The sequence below is a fragment of the Oncorhynchus nerka genome, linkage group LG4 (genome assembly GCF_034236695.1).
Source record: "Oncorhynchus nerka isolate Pitt River linkage group LG4, Oner_Uvic_2.0, whole genome shotgun sequence".
NCBI lineage: Eukaryota > Metazoa > Chordata > Actinopteri > Salmoniformes > Salmonidae > Oncorhynchus > Oncorhynchus nerka.
In genome coordinates, this window is record NC_088399.1 from 97,751,112 (window position 1) to 97,776,111 (window position 25,000).

The 25,000-nt window shown below is 43.6% G+C and overlaps 1 protein-coding gene across 1 annotated transcript in view; it reads left to right on the forward strand.

Moving 5' to 3' along the window:
- LOC115120564 (FH1/FH2 domain-containing protein 3-like) overlaps positions 1 to 25,000 on the forward strand; it is a 190,947-nt gene that overhangs the window by 156,944 nt on the left and 9,003 nt on the right. The window contains 2 exon segments of the mRNA XM_065018158.1: positions 2,231 to 2,371; positions 18,220 to 18,378. Coding sequence (XP_064874230.1) covers positions 2,231 to 2,371; positions 18,220 to 18,378 — 300 coding nt within the window.

Sequence of the window (25,000 nt, forward strand, 5' to 3'; positions counted from 1 at the left end):
TCACCTGCTAATATGTTCCAGGTCATTCATCTATTGTTAATGAATTATAACGTCACCTGCTAATATGTTCCAGGTCATTCATCTATTGTTAATGAATTATAACGTCACCTGCTAATATGTTCCAGGTCATTCATCTATTGTTAATGAATTATAACGTCACCTGCTAATATGTTCCAGGTCATTCATCTATTGTTAATGAATTATAACGTCACCTGCTAATATGTTCCAGGTCATTCATCTATTGTTAATGAATTATAACGTCACCTGCTAATATGTTCCAGGTCATTCATCTATTGGTTGTGTTCCAGGTCATTAATCTGTTATTTATGTTCCAGGTCATTCATCTATTGTTTATGTTCCAGGTCATTAATATGTTATTTATGTTCCAGGTCATTCATCTATTGTTTATGTTCCAGGTCATTAATCTGTTATTTATGTTCCAGGTCATTCATCTATTGTTTGTGTTCCAGGTCATTAATCTGTTATTTATGTTCCAGGTCATTCATCTATTGGTTGTGTTCCAGGTCATGTGGTTATGATTGTGTTCCAGGTCATGTGGTTATGATTGTGTTCCAGGTCATTAATCTGTTATTTATGTTCCAGGTCATTCATCTATTGGTTGTGTTCCAGGTCATTCATCTATTGGTTGCTTTTGTGTTCCAGGTATTTAAGCTATTGGTTGTGTTCCAGGACATTTGTTATATTCGTAGTTATTGTGTTCCAGGTAATTAATCTATTGGTTGTTGCTGTTTTCCGGGTCATTAATCTATTGGTTGTGTTCCAGGTCATTAATCTATTGGTTGTGTTCCAGGTCATTAATCTATGGGTTGTGTTCCAGGTCACTAATCTGTTGGTTGTGGTTGTGTTCCAGGTCATTAATCTATTGGTTGTGTTCCAGGTCACTAATCTGTTGGTTGTGGTTGTGTTCCAGGTCACTAATCTATTGGTTGTGTTCCAGGTCATTAATCTATGGGTTGTGTTCCAGGTCACTAATCTGTTGGTTGTGGTTGTGTTCCAGGTCACTAATCTATTGGTTGTGTTCCAGGTCACTAATCTATTGGTTGTGTTCCAGGTCATTAATCTATTGGTTGTGTTCCAGGTCATTCATCTATTGGTTGTGTTCCAGGTCATTAATCTATTGGTTGTGGTTGTGTTCCAGGTCACTAATCTGTTGGTTGTGGTTGTGTTCCAGGTCATTAATCTATGGGTTGTGTTCCAGGTCATTAATCTATTGGTTGTGTTCCAGGTCACTAATCTATTGGTTGTGTTCCAGGTCACTAATCTATTGGCTGTGGTTGTGTTCCAGGTCATTAATCTATTGGTTGTGTTCCAGGTCACTAATCTATTGGTTGTGTTCCAGGTCACTAATCTATTGGTTGTTGTTGTGTTCCAGGTCATTAATCTATTGGTTGTGTTCCAGGTCACTAATCTATTGGTTGTGTTCCAGGTCACTAATCTATTGGTTGTGTTCCAGGTCATTAATCTATTGGTTGTGTTCCAGGTCACTAATCTATTGGTTGTGTTCCAGGTCATTAATCTATTGGCTGTGTTCCAGGCCATTAATCTATTGGCTGTGGTTGTGTTCCAGGTCACTAATCTATTGGTTGTGTTCCAGGTCATTAATCTATTGGTTGTGGTTGTGTTCCAGGTCACTAATCTATTGGTTGTGTTCCAGGTCATTAATCTATTGGTTGTGTTCCAAGTCATTAATCTATTGGCTGTGGTTTTGTTCCAGGTCACTAATCTATTGGTTGTGTTCCAGGTCATTAATCTATTGGTTGTGGTTGTGTTCCAGGTCACTAATCTATTGGTTGTGTTCCAGGTCACTAATCTGTTGGTTGTGGTTGTGTTCCAGGTCACTAATCTATTGGTTGTGTTCCAGGTCACTAATCTGTTGGTTGTGGTTGTGTTCCAGGTCACTAATCTATTGGTTGTGTTCCAGGTCACTAATCTGTTGGTTGTGGTTGTGTTCCAGGTCACTAATCTATTGGTTGTGGTTGTGTTCCAAGTCACTAATCTATTGGTTGTGTTCCAGGTCATTAATCTATTGGTTGTGTTCCAGGTCATTAATCTATTGGTTGTGTTCCAGGTCACTAATCTATTGGTTGTGTTCCATGTCATTAATCTATTGGTTGTGGTTGTGTTCCAGGTCATTCATCTATTGGCTGTGTTCCAGGTCACTAATCTATTGGTTGTGTTCCAGGTCATTAATCTATTGGTTGTGTTCCAGGTGCGTCCGTCAGACTACCAGTACATTAGCAGCAGGAGCAGTGGAGACTCTCTGTGGTTCAAACTAGAGCCGGTTAAGATAGACACGTCCAAACTAGAACACCTCTTCCAGACCAAGTCCAAGGAGATACCTGTCACCAAGGTAACCACACACACATGCATGCACACACATTGTCCAATATTTTTTTTTTTAATTTTTTTAAATACAACCTAACAAGTATGTTAGACATCAAAACATCAAGACTGAACCGATCACAGCCAAGGTAAATGAGAATCCAACTGTCTATTTACCCTTGTCTACGTGTGTAGACATACCCCCCGTGGAAGGCCCCCTTAAGGTCTACGTGTGTAGACATACCCCCTGTGGAAGGCCCCCTTAAGGTCTACGTGTGTAGACATACCCCCCGTGGAAGGCCCCCTTAAGGTCTACGTGTGTAGACATACCCCCCGTGGAAGGCCCCCTTAAGGTCTACGTGTGTAGACATACCCCCTGTGGAAGGCCCCCTAAGGTCTACGTGTGTAGACATACCCCTGTGGAAGGCCCCCTAAGGTCTACGTGTGTAGACATACCCCCTGTGGAAGGCCCCCTAAGGTCTACGTGTGTAGACATACCCCCGTGGAAGGCCCCCTTAAGGTCTACGTGTGTAGACATACCCCCGTGGAAGGCCCCCTTAAGGTCTACGTGTGTAGACATACCCCCTGTGGAAGGCCCCCCTAAGGTCTACGTGTGTAGACATACCCCCTGTGGAAGGCCCCCTAAGGTCTACGTGTGTAGACATACCCCCCGTGGAAGGCCCCCTTAAGGTCTACGTGTGTAGACATACCCCCCGTGGAAGGCCCCCTAAGGTCTACGTGTGTAGACATACCCCCCGTGGAAGGCCCCCTAAGGTCTACGTGTGTAGACATACCCCCTGTGGAAGGCCCCCTTAAGGTCTACGTGTGTAGACATACCCCCTGTGGAAGGCCCCCTAAGGTCTACGTGTGTAGACATACCCCCCGTGGAAGGCCCCCTAAGGTCTACGTGTGTAGACATACCCCTGTGGAAGGCCCCCTAAGGTCTACGTGTGTCGACATACCCCCTGTGGAAGGCCCCCTAAGGTCTACGTGTGTAGACATACCCCCGTGGAAGGCCCCCTAAGGTCCACGTGTGTAGACATACCCCTGTGGAAGGCCCCCTAAGGTCTACGTGTGTAGACATACCCCCCGTGGAAGGCCCCCTTAAGACCTCTGACTACCTATAATAGGTAAGCTGGATAGGAGAGGCTGGGGGCTGAACTCTAACCTCTGGCACTTTGAACTATGGACGCCTCTCAAAACCACAACTGTTATTTTAATCTGCTACCTTTCAAATCACCTCTGGTGAAGACTGGTGGCCTCCACGCGCACGCACGCACGCACACACGCACGCACACGCACACACACACACACACGCGCGTGCACGCGCACACACACAGTCTGGTGGGGCTATACTCCTGTTAGGTTCAGGGGGTCAGTCAGAGAACTGATCCTGGTTCAGGGGGTCAGTCGGAGAACTGATCCTGGTTCAGGGGGTCAGTCGGAGAACTGATCCTGGTTCAGGGGGTCAGTCAGAGAACTGATCCTGGTTCAGGGGGTCAGTCAGAGAACTGATCCTGGTTCAGGGGGTCAGTCAGAGAACTGATCCTGGTTCAGGGGGTCAGTCAGAGAACTGATCCTGGTTCAGGGGGTCAGTCAGAGAACTGATCCTGGTTGGAGAGCACCTTGGAATCACTTGTATGTCTGTTGGAAATGTCTCACTCACTTTACCTGAAACATATCGTAAGGTTCTCATGAAGGTAATGTGTCTCTCATTCGAGAGACAGTAACTGTAAGGGTTTTTCTGTGGTGAAGGAGAAGCGGACCAAAATGCAGCGTGGTGGTTATTCATGTTCTTTAATAAAGGAACTAGACATGAAATAACTAAACAAAACAATAAATGTGTGAAAACCAAAAACAGTCCCATCTGGTGCAAACACAGAGACAGGAACAATCACCCACAAACACACAGTGAAACCCAGGCTACCTAAGTATGATTCTCAATCAGAGACTAACTAATGACACCTGCCTCTGATTGAGAACCATACTAGGCCGAAACATAGAAATACCCCAAAACATAGAAAAACAAACATAGACTACCCACCCCAACTCACGCCCTGACCATACTAAATAAATACAAAACAAAGGAAATAAAGGTCAGAACGTGTACGATTACGGACTGAGACTCAGATTTAAATCACTTTAAAATGTCATGCCAAACAACAACAAAAAACATTGATTTCAAAGATTAGCAAACCAACAAGTACTAGTAACTCTTAACAATTTACACTGACATTTTTTTTTACAAAAACACATTTACTGGGAGATGCAAAGTTTGGTGACAGAATTTCGGGTCAAATCTTCTTCCAGTTTTTTTTTTTATATCTGACCCGGTTTTACAAAAATGTTGACACAAACATTGTATAAACATCAAAAAAACATTTTTAACCAATCACATCTGTTAAAATGATAAGATGTCCGTGTACGCTGAAATCAAGTTCCTGTGTTGGTCGGAGCGCCGTGGGTGAGGATGCTAGTTACGCTAAATGGAGAGAGAGGGGGCTCATGGGTAGGAGTCGGTAAGACGTGGGACAGGTGACATGAATTGGAGAGAGAGAGAGAGAGACGGAGAGATAGAGGGAGAAGTTGTCCAGCTTTTTCACACTCTGGGTTTGACCACCAGACTACAGAAAGAGAAAGATAACAGCTGTGAGTTGAACATAACAGTCAGTGGAAGGGAGGACAGTAGTAGGAGACCCATGATAACTATAAATTCCTTTTGTAGCCAGTTCAATTGCAGAAATTCCGTTAACAATTTTTCTGAAATTCTTTTACCAATTTGGTAACAGAATATAGAGTTTTAATCACTTAAGGGCTCAGTGCAGTCCAAAAAATGTCACTTCCTGTGTTACATGTCTAAACTCAGCAAAAAAAGAAACGTCCCTTTTTCAGGACCTTGTCTTTCAAAGATAGTTCGTAAATATCCAAATAACTTCACAGATCACCGAGGCCTGTACTCTGGAGTGGGATCCATTTGGAGGTGGAGGGTCCATTATGGTCTGGGGCGGTGTGTCACAGCATCATCGGACTGAGCTTGTTGTCATTGCAGGAAATCTCAACTCTGTGCTTTACAGGGAAGACATCCTCCTCCCTCATGTGTTACCCTTCCTGCAGGCTCATCCTGACATGACCCTCCAGCATGACAATGCCACCAGCCATACTGCTCGTTCTGTGCATAAATTCCTGCTAGAGAGGAATGTCAGTGTTCTGCCATGGCCAGCAAAGAGCCCAGATCTCAATCCCATTGAGCACATCTGGGACCTGTTGGATCGGAGGGTGAGGGCTAGAGCCATTCCCCCCAGAAATGTCTGAGAACTTGCATGTGCCTTGGTGGAAGAGTTGGGTAACATCTCACAGCAAGAACTGGCAAATCTGGTGCAGTCCATGAGGAGGAGATGCACTGCAGTACTTAATGCAGCTGGTGGCCACACCAGATACTGACTGTTACTTTTGATTTTGACACCCCCCCCCCTTTGTTCAGGGACACATTATTCCATGTCTGTTAGTCACATGTCTGTGGAACTTGTTCAGTTTATGTCTCAGTTGTTGAATCTTGTTATGTTCATACAAATATTTACACATGTTAAGTTTGCTGAAAATAAACCCAGTTGACAGTGAGAGGATGTTTGTTTTTTTGCTGAGTTTATATACAGTATATACTGTATATATATATATATATATATCTTCTCACTATGAGTGAATAATATTGTGAAATTGTAACAATTGTAATAATTCCCTTCTATTGTAAGACCTGTTTGAAAAGACGTCACCAAGGGGGTAAATTAGTTAACCTGTTGCTTCTACTCGGGACGCTTGCGTCCCAACTAGAGCTCTGGAAATGCAAATGCGCTACGCTAAATGCTAATAGTATTAGTTAAAACTCAAAAGTTCATTAAAATACACATGCAGGGTATCGAATTAAAGCTACACTCGTTGTGAATCCAGGCAACAAGTCAGATTTTTAAAATGCTTTTCGGCGAAAGCATGAGAAGCTATTATCTGATAGCATGCAACACCCCAAAAGACCCACAGGGGACGTAAACAAAATAATTAGCATTTCGGCGTTACACAAACCGCACAATAAAATAGAAAACATTCATTACCTTTCACCATCTTCTTTGTTGGCACTCCTAGATGTCCCATAAACACTATTTGGGTCTTTATTTCGATTAAATCGGTCCATATAAAGCCTAGATATCGTTATATGTAGACTGTGTGATAAATGAAAAAAACATAGTTTCAAAACGTAACGTCATTTTTTAAAATTCAAAAAGTCGACGATAAACTTTCACAAAACACTTCGAAATACGTTTGTAATGCAACTTTAGGCATTAGTAAACGTTAATAAGCGATAAAATTCATCAGGAGGCGATGTAAAGATCATTAGCTGTCCGTCTGGAAAAATGTCCGGCTAGAAACTCAACGAAAATATCCGGTCCTAGACCGGATTAGATACGGTGTCCTGTATGTGTTTGACCAAGAAAAAACTCGAAGGGAAATGACAAGACTCTAGACACCCTGTGGAAGCTGTAGGTACTGCAACCTCAGTCAATTAATTGTGGTTCACGTTTATCAATGGGTTCAAGTAGCGCATGGATATATTTTCCCCATTTTCAGTGATCAGTTTTTCCTGTGCTTTTCGATGTAAATGCCGTTCTGGTAAAGCCACAGCAGTGATTTAACCAGTTTTTTAAACGTCTGAGTGTTTTCTATCCACACAGACTAAGCAAATGCATATACTATATTCCTGGCATGAGTAGCAGGGCGCTGAAATGTTGCGCGATTTTTAACAGAATGTTCAAAAAAGTAGAGGGTCGACTGAAGAGGTTAACAGACCAGTGAGGAAAATGGTTGTGTGTCTTAAACTTACAGAAGGCTGAACAAATGTCTCCCAAACTAAATATAAGTATCGATATCAGTTTGGCAGGGGTCTTTACGTATCGATATCAGTTTGGCAGGGGTCTTTACGTATCGATATCAGTTTGGCAGGGGTCTTTACGTATCGATATCAGTTTGGCAGGGGTCTTTACGTATCGATATCAGTTTGGCAGGGGTCTTTACGTATCGATATCAGTTTGGCAGAGGTCTTTAAGTATCGATATCAGTTTGGCAGGGGTCTTTACGTATCGATATCAGTTTGGCAGGGGTCTTTACGTAACGATATCAGTTTGGCAGGGGTCTTTACGTATTGATATCAGTTTGGCAGGGGTCTTTACGTATTGATATCAGTTTGGCAGGGGTCTTTACGTATTGATATCAGTTTGGCAGGGGTCTTTACGTATTGATATCAGTTTGGCAGGGGTCTTTACGTATTGATATCAGTTTAGCAGGGGTCTTTACGTATTGATATCAGTTTGGCAGGGGTCTTTACGTATTGATATCAGTTTGGCAGGGGTCTTTACGTATTGATATCAGTATTATTGGATGTGACCAGGCTGTTATTACTATTAGATGTGACCAGGCTGTTATAACTATAACTATTGGATGTGACCAGGCTGTTATTACTATTGGATGTGACCAGGCTGTTATTAATATTGGATGTGACCAGGCTGTTATTACTTTTGGATGTGACCAGGCTGTTATAACTATTGGATGTGATCAGGCTGTTATTACTATTGGATGTGACCAGGCTGTTATTACTATTGGATGTGACCAGGCTGTTATAACTATTGGATGTGACCAGGCTGTTATAACTGTTGGATGTGACCAGGCTGTTATTACGATTGGATGTGACCAGGCTGTTATAACTATTGGATGTGACCAGGCTGTTATAACTATTGAATGTGACCAGGCTGTTATTACTATTGGATGTGACCAGGCTGTTATAACTATTGGATGTGACCAGGCTGTTATTACTATTAGATGTGACCAGGCTGTTATTACTATTAGATGTGACCAGGCTGTTATTACTATTGGATGTGACCAGGCTGTTATTACTATTGGATGTGACCAGGCTGTTATTACTATTGGATGTGACCAGGCTGTTATTACTATTGGATGTGACCAGGCTGTTATTACTATTGGATGTGACCAGGCTGTTATTACTATTGGATGTGACCAGGCTGTTATAACTATTGGATGTGACCAGGCTGTTATAACTATTGGATGTGACCAGGCTGTTATTACTATTGGATGTGACCAGGCTGTTATTACTATTAGATGTGACCAGGCTGTTATTACTATTGGATGTGATCAGGCTGTTATTACTATTGGATATGACCAGGCTGTTATTACTATTGGATGTGACCAGGCTGTTATTACTATTGGATGTGACCAGGCTGTTATAACTATTGGATTTGACCAGGCTGTTATAACTATTGGATGTGACCAGGCTGTTATTACTATTGGATGTGACCAGGCTGTTATAACTATTGGATTTGACCAGGCTGTTATTACTATTGGATGTGACCAGGCTGTTATTACTATTGGATGTGACCCGGCTGTTATAACTATTGGATTTGACCAGGCTGTTATTACTATTGGATGTGACCAGGCTGTTATTACTATTAGATGTGACCCGGCTGTTATAACTATAACTATTGGATATGACCAGGCTGTTATAACTATTGGATGTGACCAGGCTGTTATTACTATTGGATGTGACCCGGCTGTTATAACTATAACTATTGGATGTGACCAGGCTGTTATAACTATTGGATTTGACCAGGCTGTTATTACTATTGGATGTGACCAGGCTGTTATTACTATTAGATGTGACCAGGCTGTTATTACTATTAGATGTGACCAGGCTGTTATTACTATTGGATGTGACCAGGCTGTTATAACTATTGGATGTGACCAGGCTGTTATAACTATTGGATATGACCAGGCTGTTATTACTATTAGATGTGACCAGGCTGTTATTACTATTAGATGTGACCAGGCTGTTATTACTATTAGATGTGACCAGGCTGTTATTACTATTAGATGTGACCAGGCTGTTATTACTATTGGATGTGACCAGGCTGTTATAACTATTGGATATGACCAGGCTGTTATTACTATTGGATGTGACCAGGCTGTTATTACTATTGGATGTGACCCGGCTGTTATAACTATAACTATTGGATGTGACCAGGCTGTTATAACTATTGGATTTGACCAGGCTGTTATTACGATTGGATGATGACCAGGCTGTTATTACTATTGGATGTGACCCGGCTGTTATAACTATAACTATTGGATGTGACCAGGCTGTTATAACTATTGGATGTGACCAGGCTGTTATAACTATTGGATGTGACCAGGCTGTTATTACTATTGGATGTGACCAGGCTGTTATAACTATTGGATGTGACCAGGCTGTTATTACTATTGGATGTGACCAGGCTGTTATTACTATTGGATGTGACCAGGCTGTTATTACTATTGGATGTGACCAGGCTGTTATTACTATTGGATGTGACCAGGCTGTTATTACTATTGGATGTGACCAGGCTGTTATTACTATTGGATGTGACCAGGCTGTTATAACTATAACTATTGGATGTGACCAGGCTGTTATAACTATTGGATGTGACCAGGCTGTTATTACTATAACTATTGGATGTGACCAGGCTGTTATTACTATTGGATGTGACCAGGCTGTTATAACTATTGGATGTGACCAGGCTGTTATTACTATTGGATGTGACCAGGCTGTTATAACTATTGGATATGACCAGGCTGTTATTACTATTGGATGTGACCAGGCTGTTATTACTATTGGATGTGACCAGGCTGTTATTACTATTGGATGTGACCAGGCTGTTATAACTATTGGATGTGACCAGGCTGTTATTACTATTAGATGTGATCAGGCTGTTATTACTATTGGATGTGACCAGGCTGTTATAACTATTGGATGTGACCAGGCTGTTATTACTATAACTATTGGATATGACCAGGCTGTTATTACTATTGGATGTGACCAGGCTGTTATAACTATTGGATGTGACCAGGCTGTTATAACTATTGGATGTGACCAGGCTGTTATAACTATTGGATGTGACCAGGCTGTTATAACTATTGGATGTGACCAGGCTGTTATTACTATTGGATGTGACCAGGCTGTTATTACTATTGGATGTGACCAGGCTGTTATTACTATTGGATGTGACCAGGCTGTTGTTACTATTGGATGTGACCAGGCTGTTATTACTATTGGATGTGACCAGGCTGTTATTACTATTGGATGTGACCAGGCTGTTATTACTATTGGATGTGACCAGGCTGTTATTACTATTGGATGTGACCAGGCTGTTATTACTATTGGATGATGACCAGGCTGTTATTACTATTGGATGTGACCAGGCTGTTATTACTATTGGAAGTGACCAGGCTGTTATTACTATTGGATGTGACCAGGCTGTTATTACTATTGGATGTGACCAGGCTGTTAGAAATGTTACGACTTCCTTCTGCTAATAAGCACTAATGCTTTGCATGTAGCCTATAAGAGTGGGGCGTAGGAGTGAGGTCACACACACACACACACACACACACACACACACACACACACACACTAGGAACATGTACATGCACACACTCCTACTCTTTCCCCTCCATACCGACCCCCCTGCATCACCACAGCTGTAGTCAATTTCAGAGTGAGTGCTGATCCCTAAATCCTTACCAGGCTGTAAACAAGTCCACACACACACACACACACACACACACACACACACACACACACACACACACACACACACACACACACAGTGAGAGGACAGAGAAGAGAGGAAAGAGAGAGAGAGAGACACAAGAATTCACAAAATTGGAAAAACCACCAAATTGGGACTCTGCATGCAGAATTCTGCAAATATATCCTCTGTGTACAATGTAGAACACCAAATAATGCCTGCAGAGCAGAATTAGGCCGATACCTGCTAATTATCAAAATCCAGAAAAGAGACTTTAAATTCTACAACCACCTAAGAGGAAGCTGGAGAAGAGGAGAAGAGTACCCTAAGCAAGCTGGTCCTGGGGCTCTGTTCACAAACACAAACAGACCCCACAGAGCCCCAGGACACTAACACAATTAGACCCAACCAAATCATGAGAAAACAAAAAGACATTTACTTGACACATTGGAAAGAATTAACAAAAAAAAACAGAGCAAACTAGAATGCTATTTGGCACTAAACAGAGAGTACACAGCGGCAGAATACCTGACCACTGTGACTGACCCAAAATTTAAGGAAAGCTTTGACTATGTACAGATTCAGTGAGCATAGCCTTGCTATTGAGAAAGAGGCATACACAGTGGCAGAGTATCACTTTGATTATGAAGTCCCCATGGTGTTTATACTTGCGTACTATTGTTTGTACAGATGAACGTGGTACCTTCAGGCATTTGGAAATTGCTCCAAAGGATGAACCAGACTTGTGGAGGTCTACAAAAAAAGTGCTGAGGTTTTGGCTGATTTCTGTTGATGATTTAAAGCAAAGAGGCACTGAGTTTGAAGGTAGGCCTTGAAAATACACCCACAGGTACACCTCCAATTGACTCAAACGATGTCAATTAGCCTATCAGAAGCTTCTAAAACCACGACATAATTTTCTGGAATTTTCCAAGCTGTTTAAATGCACAGTCAACTTAGTGTATGTAAACTTCTGACCCACTGGTATTGTGACACAGTGAATTATAAGTGAAATAATTTGTCTGTAATCAATTGTTGGAAAAATGACTTGTGTCATGAACAAAGTAGATGTCCTAACAGACTTGCCAAAACTATAGTTTGTTAACAAGAAATTGGTGGAGTGGTTGAAAAATTAGTTTTAATGACTCAAACCTAAGTGTATGTAAACTTCCGATTTAAGATGTATATGATGAAGAGGGTGGGGCTCATGCTGCATCCCTGTCTCACCCCACGGCCTTGAGGAAAGAAATCTGTGTGTTTATTGCCAATTTTAGCTGCACACTTGTTGTTTGTGTTCAATGATTTTGTAATTTCCCCCCCGAGATTTCCATAAATGTGTATAGCAGACCCTCATGTCAAATTGAGTCACAAGAGTTTTTTTAAATCAGCAAAGCATGAGAAGACTTTGCTTTTGGTTTGTCTGTCAAGTAGGGTGTGCAGGGTGAAAACGTGGTCTGTTGCATGGTATTTTGGTAAGAAGCCAAGTTGACATTTGTTCAGATTCCACAGTAATTAATACGGTATTAATTGGTCTTCTGTGGATTGAGGTGGTCAATCCTTGGTTCCAAATATTTGGGAAGATGCCATAGATGAGGATAATATTGAAGAGTTTAAGAACAGCTCTATATCTCTCTCTCTCTCTCTCTCTCTCTCTCTCTCTCTCTCTATTTATCTCTCTCTTCCTCTCTCTTTCTCTCTCTCTCTCTCTCTCTCTCTCTATTTATCTCTCTCTCTCTTTCTCTCTCTCTTTCTCTCTCTCTTTCTCTCTGTATCTCTCTCTCTCTGTCTCTCTCTCTCTCTCTGTCTCTCTCTCTCTCTGTCTCTCTCTCTCTCTCTCTCTCTCTCTCTCTCTTTCTTTCTGTCCCTCTCTCTCTCTCTCTCTCTCTCCTCTCTCTCTCTCTCTCTCTCTCCCCTCCCCCTCTCTCTCTCTCTCTCTCTCTCCCCCTCTCTCTCTCTCTCTCTCTCTCTCTCTCTCTCTCTCTCTCTCTCTCTCTCTCTCTCTCCCTGTCTGTCTGTCTCTCTCCCTGTCTCTCTCTCCCTGTCTCTCTCCCTCTCTCCATCCCTTCCTCTCCAGCCTGGTAAGGATTTAGGGCTCAGCACTCACTCTGAAATTGACTACAGCTGTGGTAAAGCAGGGGGGGGGGGGGGGGGGGTAGAGAGAGAGAGAGGTCATGAGTGCATTAACTTTTCCAGAACCTTTTATCAAAAATATTGGTTTTGAGTTAGATAAACCAATAGACTTTTTCACAAGGACCTATAAAGGATTCTGCTCTCTACAACAAACCCTTCACTTCTAAATCAAGACAACAACAACAAAAATACAACCTGGATTTTGGACAAAACGACCAGGAAAGGTTCTTACCACCAAGCTATACTTAAAACCAAGAAGTAAAAGGCGTTATAATAATCTCTAGATATTTGACTTTATAAAGACTGAATGGTTAGTGAAGACTAAAGAGCTACCAAGCTTTCTAGGACTGGACATCCCATCTGCAACAGTCATTTACACTGAGGGGTGAAGTGAGTGATGTAAAAGCCCTTCAATCAAACAATGGCAAAGGTGATTCAGAACCACCCACATGCAGAGGCATCTAAGGCACCCTACTCCATGGCTTCCTTATACCCCTGCTGCTGCTTCCTTACACCCCTGCTGCTGCTTCCATACACCCTGCTGCTTCCTTACACCCCTGCTGCTGCTTCCTTACACCCCTGCTGCTTCCTTACACCCCTGCTGCTTCCTTACACCCTGCTGCTTCCTTACACCCTGCTGCTTCCTTACACCCTGCTGCTTCCTTACACCCCTGCTGCTGCTTCCTTACACCTCTGCTGCTTCCTTACACCCCTGCTGCTGCTTCCTTATACCCTGCTGCTTCCTTACACCCTGCTGCTTCCTTACACCATGCTGCTTCCTTACACCCCTGCTGCTTCCTTATACCTCTGCTGCTTCCTTACACCCCTGCTGCTTCCTTACACCCCTGCTGCTTCCTTACACCCCTGCTCCTTCCTTATACCTCTGCTGCTTCCTTACACCCCTGCTGCTTCCTTACACCCCTGCTTCTTCCTTACACCCCTGCTGCTTCCTTACACCCTGCTGCTGCTTCCTTACACCCTGCTGCTTCCTTACACCCCTGCTGCTTCCTTACACCCCTGCTGCTGCTTCCTTATACCCTGCTGCTTCCTTACACCCTGCTGCTTCCTTACACCATGCTGCTTCCTTACACCCCTGCTGCTTCCTTATACCTCTGCTGCTTCCTTACACCCCTGCTGCTTCCTTACACCCCTGCTGCTTCCTTACACCCCTGCTGCTTCCTTATACCTCTGCTGCTTCCTTACACCCCTGCTGCTTCCTTACACCCCTGCTGCTTCCTTACACCCCTGCTGCTTCCTTACACCCTGCTGCTGCTTCCTTACACCCTGCTGCTTCCTTACACCCTGCTGCTGCTTCCTTACACCCTGCTGCTTCCTTACACCCTGCTGCTTCCTTACACCCCTGCTGCTGCTTCCTTACACCCCTGCTGCTTCCTTACACCCCTGCTGCTGCTTCCTTACACCCTGCTGCTTCCTTACACCCTGCTGCTTCCTTACACCCCTGCTGCTGCTTCCTTACACCCCTGCTGCTTCCTTACACCCTGCTGCTGCTTCCTTACACCCTGCTGCTTCCTTACACCCCTGCTGCTGCTTCCTTACACCCCTGCTGCTGCTTCCTTACACCCCTGCTGCTGCTTCCTTACACCCTGCTGCTTCCTTACACCCTGCTGCTTCCTGACACCCCTGCTGCTGCTTCCTTACACCCTGCTGCTTCCTTACACCCCTGCTGCTGCTTCCTTATACCCTGCTGCTTCCTTACACCCCTGCTGCTTCCTTACACCTCTGCTGCTTCCTTACACCCCTGCTGCTTCCTTACACCCCTGCTGCTGCTTCCTTACACCCTGCTGCTTCCTTACACCCTGTTGCTTCCTGACACCCCTGCTGCTGCTTCCTTACACCCTGCTGCTTCCTTACACCCCTGCTGCTGCTTCCTTACACCCTGCTGCTTCCTTACACTCCTGCTGCTGCTTCCTTACACTCCTGCTGCTGCTTCCTTACACCCTGCTGCTGCTTCCTTATACCCTGCTGCTTCCTTATACCTCTACTGCTTCCTTACACTCTGCTGCTTCCTTACACCCTGCTGCTTCCTGACACCCCTGCTGCTGCTTCCTTACACCCCTGCTGCTGCTTCCTTACACCCCTGCTGCTTCCTTACACCCCTGCTGCTGCTTCCTTACACCCCTGCTGCTTCCTTACACCCCTGCTGCTGCTTCCTTACACCCCTGCTGCTTCCTTACACCCCTGCTGCTTCCTTACACCCCTGCTGCTGCTTCCTTACACCCCTGCTTCCTTATACCCTGCTGCTTCCTTATACCCTGCTGCTTCCTTATACATCTGCTGCTTCCTTACACTCTGCTGCTTCCTTACACCCTGCTGCTTCCTGACACCCCTGCTGCTGATTCCTTACACCCTGCTGCTTCCTTACACCCCTGCTGCTTCCTTACACCCCTGCTGCTGCTTCCTTACACCCTGCTGCTTCCTTACACCCCTGCTGCTTCCTTACACCCCTGCTGCTTCCTTACACCCCTGCTGCTTCCTTATACCTCTGCTGCTGCTTCCTGACACCCCTGTGCAGAGCCTATCGTAGTACAGTTCCCCTGTATGTACTGTATGAAAGAGTACAAACACAAAACTCCTCAGGGACGATCCAGAGACACTGTTAAAGACTACCAGACCTGAGTTACAGGAAAACATACAAACCCTCCTTCCCAAAAAGGCCTGTGCTGTTGATGGTATATTAAATAAAATGGTAAAATATACAAACCACAAATTCAAATGGGATATACTTAAATGCTTTAACATCAACATTGGCATCTCCTCACAAATGTGGAACTAAGGTCTGATCATATTAAAATTTGAGACAAATTTGACCCCAATAATTACCGTGGAATCTGCGTCAACAGTAACCGCTGAAAAATCCTCAACTCCAATTTTTTTTTCAGTGAAATCAATGTCCTGAGCAAATGTCAAATTGGCTTCTTACCAAAATATCACACGACAGACCACGTATACACCCTACACACGCGTATTGACAAATAAACCAAACAAAAGCAATGTCTTCTCATTCTTTGTTGATTTCCAAATAGCTGTTGACACGAGGGCCTGCTATACAATTTGATGAAAAGTGGTGTTGGGTGGAAAATATACGATATTATACGATTAATGTACACAAGAACAAGTGTGCAGGTGAAGGCACTCTAATAGTCTACAACACCCGGCCTCACCCTACTAGAATCTGAAATCAAATGTCTGCTGTTTGCTGATGATCTGGTGCTTCTGTCCCCAACCAAGGAGGGCCTACAGCATCATCTAGATCTTCTGCACAGATTCTGTCAGACCTGGGCCCTGACAGTAAATCTCAGTAAGACCAAAATAATGGTGTTCCAAAAAAGGTCCAGTCGCCAGGACCACAAATACAAATTCCATCTAGACACAGTTGCCCTAGAGCACACAAAAAGCTATACATACCTCGGCCTAAACATCAGCGCCACAAGTTTAACACCACAGGTGACTTCCACAAAGCTGTGAACGATCTGAGAGACCAGGAAAGAAAAGCCTTCTACGGCATCAAAAGGGACAGAAAATGTGATATTCCAATTAGGACCAATTGTTAAAAATACTTAAATCATTTAAAGAACCCATTGCCCTTTATGGTTGTGAGGTCTGGGGTCACCAACAAAGAATTCACAAAATAGGACAAACACCAAATTGAGACTCTGCATGCAGAATTCTGCAAAAAAAAAGATTCTGTGTACAACATAGTATAATAATGCATGCAGATACCCGCTAATTTAAAAAATCCAGAAAAGATACATTAAATTCTACAACCACCTAAAAGGAAGCGATTCCCAAACCTTCGATAACAAAACCATCACCTACAGAGAGATGAACCTGGAGAAGAGTCCCCTAAGCAAGCTGGTCAAGCAAATCATGAGAAAACAAAAAGACAATTACTTAACACACTGGAAAGAATTAACAAACTAGAATGTTATTTGGCCCTGAACAGAGAGAACACAGTAGCAGAATACCTGACCACTGTGACTGACGCAAAAATTAAGCAAAGCTTTGACTATGTACAGACTCAATGAGCATAGCCTTGCTATTGAGAAAGGCCGCCGTAGGCAGACATGGCTCTCAAGAGAAGACAGGCTATGTGCTCACTGCCCACAAAATGAGGTGGAAACTGAGTTACACTTCCTAACTTCCTGCCCAATGTATGACCATATTAGAGACACATATTTCCCTCAGATTACACAGATCCACAAAGACTTAAAAAATTTATTTTTATTTTGATAAACTCCCATATCTATTGGGTGAAATACCACAGTGTGCCATCACAGCAGCAAGATTTGTGACCTGTTGCCACAAGAAAAGCGCAACCAGTTATTTATACAACCTATATTTATGTTTAATTATTTTCCCTTTTCTGAAATGTCTCTTTTCCTTTGTAACTTGTGAATGTAATATTTACTGTTCACTTTTGTATATTATCCACCTCACTTGCTTTGGCGATGTTAACACATGTTTCCCTGTGCCAATAAAGCCCCTTGAATTGAATTGAGAGAGAGAGACAGAGAGAATAGACTCCATGAGTATGTATGTAGAGAATGAGTCTTGTACACTACTTGTATCCAGTCAGTCAAGTTGATTGATCCCTTCTTACATCAGCAGAGGGTCACAAAGTGTCTGTCTGTCTGTCTGTCTGTCTGTCTGTCTGTCTGTCTGTTGTTCCATCAGAAAACAGATGATGTGACCTCTCAGTAACCTGTCTGTCTGTCTGTCTGTCTGTCTGTCTGTCTGTCTGTCTGTCTGTCTGTCTGTCTGTCTGTCTGTCTGTCTGTCTGTCTTTCCATCAGAAAACAGATTATGTGACCTCTCAGTAACCTGTCTGTCTGTCTGTCTGTCTGTCTGTCTGTCTGTCTGTCTGTCTGTCTGTCTGTCTGTCTGTCTGTCTGTCTGTCTGTCTGTCTGTCTGTCTGTCTGTCTGTCTGTCTGTCTGTCTGTCTGTCTGTCTGTTCCATCAGAAAACAGATGATGTGACCTCCCAGTAACCTGTCTGTCTGTCTGTCTGTCTGTCTGTCTGTCTGTCTGTCTGTCTGTTCCATCAGAAAACAGATGATGTGACCTCTCAGTAACCTGTCCGTCTGTCCTTTTTTTGTTCCATCAGAAAACGGCAGCGGACGGTAAACGCCAGGAGATCATCGTTCTGGACTCCAAGAGGAGTAACGCCATCAACATCGGACTGACCGTCCTGCCTCCTCCTCGCACCATCAAGACCGCCATTCTCAACTTTGATGAGTACGCACTCAACAAGGAGGGCATCGAGGTGAGAGATGATGATGATGATGAGGCATCGAGGTATAATGCAATTAAAGACCTCAGCTGTTCATCGGGATCGTGAATAGTAGAATCAGGTGTGGTAGAACTGGTCTTGTACTGAAAAATAAAATAACGTTTTAAGTCAGAAGTAGGCATTGGTCTGAAGCTGAAAAATAAAGGAAATTCCCATGAGCACCACAACACCTATTCCACCCATCAGGTGTGGTAGCACAGGACTATTCATGGATGAACAGCTGAGTAGTAGAATCAGGTGTGGTAGCACTGGACTATTCATGGAATAACAGCTGAGTAGTAGAATCAGGTGTGGTAGCACTGGACTATTCATGGTCTCGATGAACAGCTGAGTAGTAGAATCAGGTGTGGTAGTACTGGACTATTCATGGAAGAACAGCTGAGTAGTAGAATCAGGTGTGGTAGTACTGGACTATTCATGGAAGAACAGCTGAGTAGGAGAATCAGGTGTGGTAGTACTGGACTATTCATGGAAGAACAGCTGAGTAGTTGAATCAGGTGTGGTAGTACTGGACTATTCATGGAAGAACAGCTGAGTAGTAGAATCAGGTGTGGTAGCACTGGACTATTCATGGTCTCGATGAACAGCTGAGTAGTAGAATCAGGTGTGGTAGCACTGGAATATTCATGGAGGAACAGCTGAGTAGTAGAATCAGGTGTGGTAGCACTGGACTATTCATGGTCTCAATGAACAGCTGAGTAGTAGAATCAGGTGTGGTAGCACTGGACTATTCATGGAAGAACAGCTGAGTAGTAGAATCAGGTGTGGTAGCACTGGACTATTCATGGATGAACAGCTGAGTAGTAGAATCAGGTGTGGTAGCACTGGACTATTCATGGAAGAACAGCTGAGTAGTAGAATCAGGTGTGGTAGTAGAATCAGGTGTGGTAGCACTGGAGTATTCATGGAAGAACAGCTGAGTAGTAGAATCAGGTGTGGTAGTAGAATCAGGTGTGGTGGCACTGGACTATTCATGGAAGAACAGCTGAGTAGTAGAATCAGGTGTGGTAGTAGAATCAGGTGTGGTAGCACTGGACTATTCATGGAAGAACAGCTGAGTAGTAGAATCAGGTGTGGTAGTAGAATCAGGTGTGGTAGCACTGGACTATTCATGGAAGAACAGCTGAGTAGTAGAATCAGGTGTGGTAGCACTGGACTATTCATGGAAGAACAGCTGAGTAGTAGAATCAGGTGTGGTAGCACTGGACTATTCATGGAAGAACAGCTGAGTAGTAGAATCAGGTGTGGTAGCACTGGACTATTCATGGAAGAACAGCTGAGTAGTAGAATCAGGTGTGGTAGCACTGGACTATTCATGGAGGAACAGCTGAGTAGTAGAATCAGGTGTGGTAGCACTGGACTATTCATGGTCTCGATGAACAGCTGAGTAGTAGAATCAGGTGTGGTAGCACTGGACTATTCATGGTCTCAATGAACAGCTGAGTAGTAGAATCAGGTGTGGTAGCACTGGACTATTTATGGACTCAATGAACAGCTGAGTAGTAGAATCAGGTGTGGTAGCACTGGACTATTCATGGAAGAACAGCTGAGTAGGAGAATCAGGTGTGGTAGCACTGGACTATTCATGGATGAACAGCTGAGTAGTAGAATCAGGTGTGGTAGCACTGGACTATTCATGGAAGAACAGCTGAGTAGTACAATCAGGTGTGGTAGCACTGGACTATTCATGGAAGAACAGCTGAGTAGTAGAATCAGGTGTGGTAGCACTGGACTATTCATGGATGAACAGCTGAGTAGTAGAATCAGGTGTGGTAGCACTGGACTATTCATGGTCTCGATGAACAGCTGAGTAGTAGAATCAGATGTGGTAGCACTGGACTATTCATGGAAGAACAGCTGAGTAGTAGAATCAGGTGTTGTAGCACTGGACTATTCATGGAAGAACAGCTGAGTAGTAGAATCAGGTGTGGTAGCACTGGAGTATTCATGGAAGAACAGCTGAGTAGTACAATCAGGTGTGGTAGCACTGGACTATTCATGGAAGAACAGCTGAGTAGTAGAATCAGGTGTGGTAGCACTGGACTATTCATGGATGAACAGCTGAGTAGTAGAATCAGGTGTGGTAGCACTGGACTATTCATGGATGAACAGCTGAGTAGTAGAATCAGGTGTGGTAGCACTGGACTATTCATGGAAGAACAGCTGAGTAGGAGAATCAGGTGTGGTAGCACTGGACTATTCATGGATGAACAGCTGAGTAGTAGAATCAGGTGTGGTAGTAGAATCAGGTGTGGTAGCACTGGACTATTCATGGAAGAACAGCTGAGTAGTAGAATCAGGTGTGGTAGCACTGGACTATTCATGGAAGAACAGCTGAGTAGTAGAATCAGGTGTGGTAGCCCTGGACTATTCATGGTCTCGATGAACAGCTGAGTAGTAGAATCAGGTGTGGTAGCACTGGACTATTCATGGTCTCGATGAACAGCTGAGTAGGAGAATCAGGTGTGGTAGCACTGGACTATTCATGGAAGAACAGCTGAGTAGTAGAATCAGGTGTGGTAGCACTGGACTATTCATGGTCTCAATGAACAGCTGAGTAGTAGAATCAGGTGTGGTAGCACTGGACTATTCATGGAAGAACAGCTGAGTAGTAGAATCAGGTGTGGTAGCACTGGACTATTCATGGTCTCAATGAACAGCTGAGTAGTAGAATCAGGTGTGGTAGCACTGGACTATTCATGGATGAACAGCTGAGTAGTAGAATCAGGTGTGGTAGCACTGGACTATTCATGGTCTCAATGAACAGCTGAGTAGTAGAATCAGGTGTGGTAGCACTGGACTATTCATGGAAGAACAGCTGAGTAGTAGAATCAGGTGTGGTAGCACTGGACTATTCATGGATGAACAGCTGAGTAGTAGAATCAGGTGTGGTAGCACTGGACTATTCATGGAAGAACAGCTGAGTAGTAGAATCAGGTGTGGTAGTAGAATCAGGTGTGGTAGCACTGGAGTATTCATGGAAGAACAGCTGAGTAGTAGAATCAGGTGTGGTAGTAGAATCAGGTGTGGTGGCACTGGACTATTCATGGAAGAACAGCTGAGTAGTAGAATTAGGTGTGGTAGTAGAATCAGGTGTGGTAGCACTGGACTATTCATGGAAGAACAGCTGAGTAGTAGAATCAGGTGTGGTAGCACTGGACTATTCATGGAAGAACAGATGAGTAGTAGAATCAGGTGTGGTAGCACTGGACTATTCATGGAAGAACAGCTGAGTAGTAGAATCAGGTGTGGTAGCACTGGACTATTCATGGAAGAACAGCTGAGTAGTAGAATCAGGTGTGGTAGCACTGGACTATTCATGGAGGAACAGCTGAGTAGTAGAATCAGGTGTGGTAGCACTGGACTATTCATGGTCTCGATGAACAGCTGAGTAGTAGAATCAGGTGTGGTAGCACTGGACTATTCATGGTCTCAATGAACAGCTGAGTAGTAGAATCAGGTGTGGTAGCACTGGACTATTTATGGACTCAATGAACAGCTGAGTAGTAGAATCAGGTGTGGTAGCACTGGACTATTCATGGAAGAACAGCTGAGTAGTAGAATCAGGTGTGGTAGCACTGGACTATTCATGGAAGAACAGCTGAGTAGGAGAATCAGGTGTGGTAGCACTGGACTATTCATGGATGAACAGCTGAGTAGTAGAATCAGGTGTGGTAGCACTGGACTATTCATGGAAGAACAGCTGAGTAGTACAATCAGGTGTGGTAGCACTGGACTATTCATGGAAGAACAGCTGAGTAGTAGAATCAGGTGTGGTAGCACTGGACTATTCATGGATGAACAGCTGAGTAGTAGAATCAGGTGTGGTAGCACTGGACTATTCATGGTCTCGATGAACAGCTGAGTAGTAGAATCAGATGTGGTAGCACTGGACTATTCATGGAAGAACAGCTGAGTAGTAGAATCAGGTGTTGTAGCACTGGACTATTCATGGAAGAACAGCTGAGTAGTAGAATCAGGTGTGGTAGCACTGGACTATTCATGGAAGAACAGCTGAGTAGTACAATCAGGTGTGGTAGCACTGGACTATTCATGGAAGAACAGCTGAGTAGTAGAATCAGGTGTGGTAGCACTGGACTATTCATGGATGAACAGCTGAGTAGTAGAATCAGGTGTGGTAGCACTGGACTATTCATGGATGAACAGCTGAGTAGTAGAATCAGGTGTGGTAGCACTGGACTATTCATGGAAGAACAGCTGAGTAGGAGAATCAGGTGTGGTAGCACTGGACTATTCATGGATGAACAGCTGAGTAGTAGAATCAGGTGTGGTAGTAGAATCAGGTGTGGTAGCACTGGACTATTCATGGAAGAACAGCTGAGTAGTAGAATCAGGTGTGGTAGCACTGGACTATTCATGGAAGAACAGCTGAGTAGTAGAATCAGGTGTGGTAGCCCTGGACTATTCATGGTCTCGATGAACAGCTGAGTAGTAGAATCAGGTGTGGTAGCACTGGACTATTCATGGTCTCGATGAACAGCTGAGTAGGAGAATCAGGTGTGGTAGCACTGGACTATTCATGGAAGAACAGCTGAGTAGTAGAATCAGGTGTGGTAGCACTGGACTATTCATGGTCTCAATGAACAGCTGAGTAGTAGAATCAGGTGTGGTAGCACTGGACTATTCATGGAAGAACAGCTGAGTAGTAGAATCAGGTGTGGTAGCACTGGACTATTCATGGTCTCAATGAACAGCTGAGTAGTAGAATCAGGTGTGGTAGCACTGGACTATTCATGGATGAACAGCTGAGTAGTAGAATCAGGTGTGGTAGCACTGGACTATTCATGGTCTCAATGAACAGCTGAGTAGTAGAATCAGGTGTGGTAGCACTGGACTATTCATGGTCTCGATGAACAGCTGAGTAGTAGAATCAGGTGTGGTAGCACTGGACTATTCATGGTCTCGATGAACAGCTGAGTAGGAGAATCAGGTGTGGTAGCACTGGACTATTCATGGTCTCGATGAACAGCTGAGTAGGAGAATCAGGTGTGGTAGCACTGGACTATTCATGGTCTCAATGAACAGCTGAGTAGTAGAATCAGGTGTGGTAGCACTGGACTATTCATGGAAGAACAGCTGAGTAGTAGAATCAGGTGTGGTAGCACTGGACTATTCATGGAAGAACAGCTGAGTAGTAGAATCAGGTGTGGTAGCACTGGACTATTCATGGTCTCGATGAACAGCTGAGTAGTAGAATCAGGTGTGGTAGCACTGGACTATTCATGGTCTCGATGAACAGCTGAGTAGTAGAATCAGGTGTGGTAGCACTGGACTATTCATGGTCTCAATGAACAGCTGAGTAGTAGAATCAGGTGTAGTAGCACTGGACTATTCATGGAAGAACAGCTGAGTAGTAGAATCAGGTGTGGTAGCACTGGACTATTCATGGAAGAACAGCTGAGTAGTAGAATCAGGTGTGGTAGCACTGGACTATTCATGGAATAACAGCTGAGTAGTAGAATCAGGTGTGGTAGCACTGGACTATTCATGGAAGAACAGCTAAGTAGTAGAATCAGGTGTGGTAGCACTGGACTATTCATGGAATAACAGCTGAGTAGTAGAATCAGGTGTGGTAGCACTGGACTATTCATGGAATAACAGCTGAGTAGTAGAATCAGGTGTGGTAGCACTGGACTATTCATGGAAGAACAGCTGAGTAGTAGAATCAGGTGTGGTAGCACTGGACTTGAACAGAAAATCCTGCATATCGCTGTGAATCGTCAAAAGCAATTGGATAACTCCCTGATACAATGTAACAAATGACAAACTGCAGACCAATGACAGAGAGACAGAGGCAATCCGATCAAAATGTACGTTCTGAGAAGTAAAAACCAGGACCTTCAGTTAGCGGTGTCACATCAACCCTTGTTATAAACACATCAACCCTTGTTATAAACACATTGTTATAAACACATCAACCCTGGTTATTAACACATCAACCCTGGTTATAAACACATCAACCCTGGTTATAAACACATCAACCCTGGTTATAAACACATTGTTATAAACACATCAACCCTGGTTATAAACACATCAACCCTGGTTATAAACACATCAACCCTGGTTATAAACACATTGTTATAAACACATCAACCCTGGTTATAAACACATCAACCCTGGTTATAAACACATTGTTATAAACACATCAACCCTGGTTATAAACACATCAACCCTGGTTATAAACACATTGTTATAAACACATCAACCCTTGTTATTAACACATTAACGGTCTGAGGGCGACAGGAAGTTGTCGTTGCACGATGTTTTTTGTTGTTAATTTCAATCCGTTTATTTCTCATGTTTGGTTTAAAAAATCTTTTTTTAAATAGTTCAAAACAGTTAATGTGTTGATAAAACAGTCTAATTTATACAAGTTAGTTTACTTATTGCGTTAGCTCTACCCAAGTTAGCAAGCATGGCATTTTCTTTCAACTGTGCACATGTTTGGTTGCGCTAGCAAGCAATGTGCCGCTTACACTATGTGGATGGCAAATTTGGATTCTTTCGAGAACACACTGAGAATTCACTTGACACTTGTCTTCATCAGTCAGCACACATGTGGATTCTTTTATAA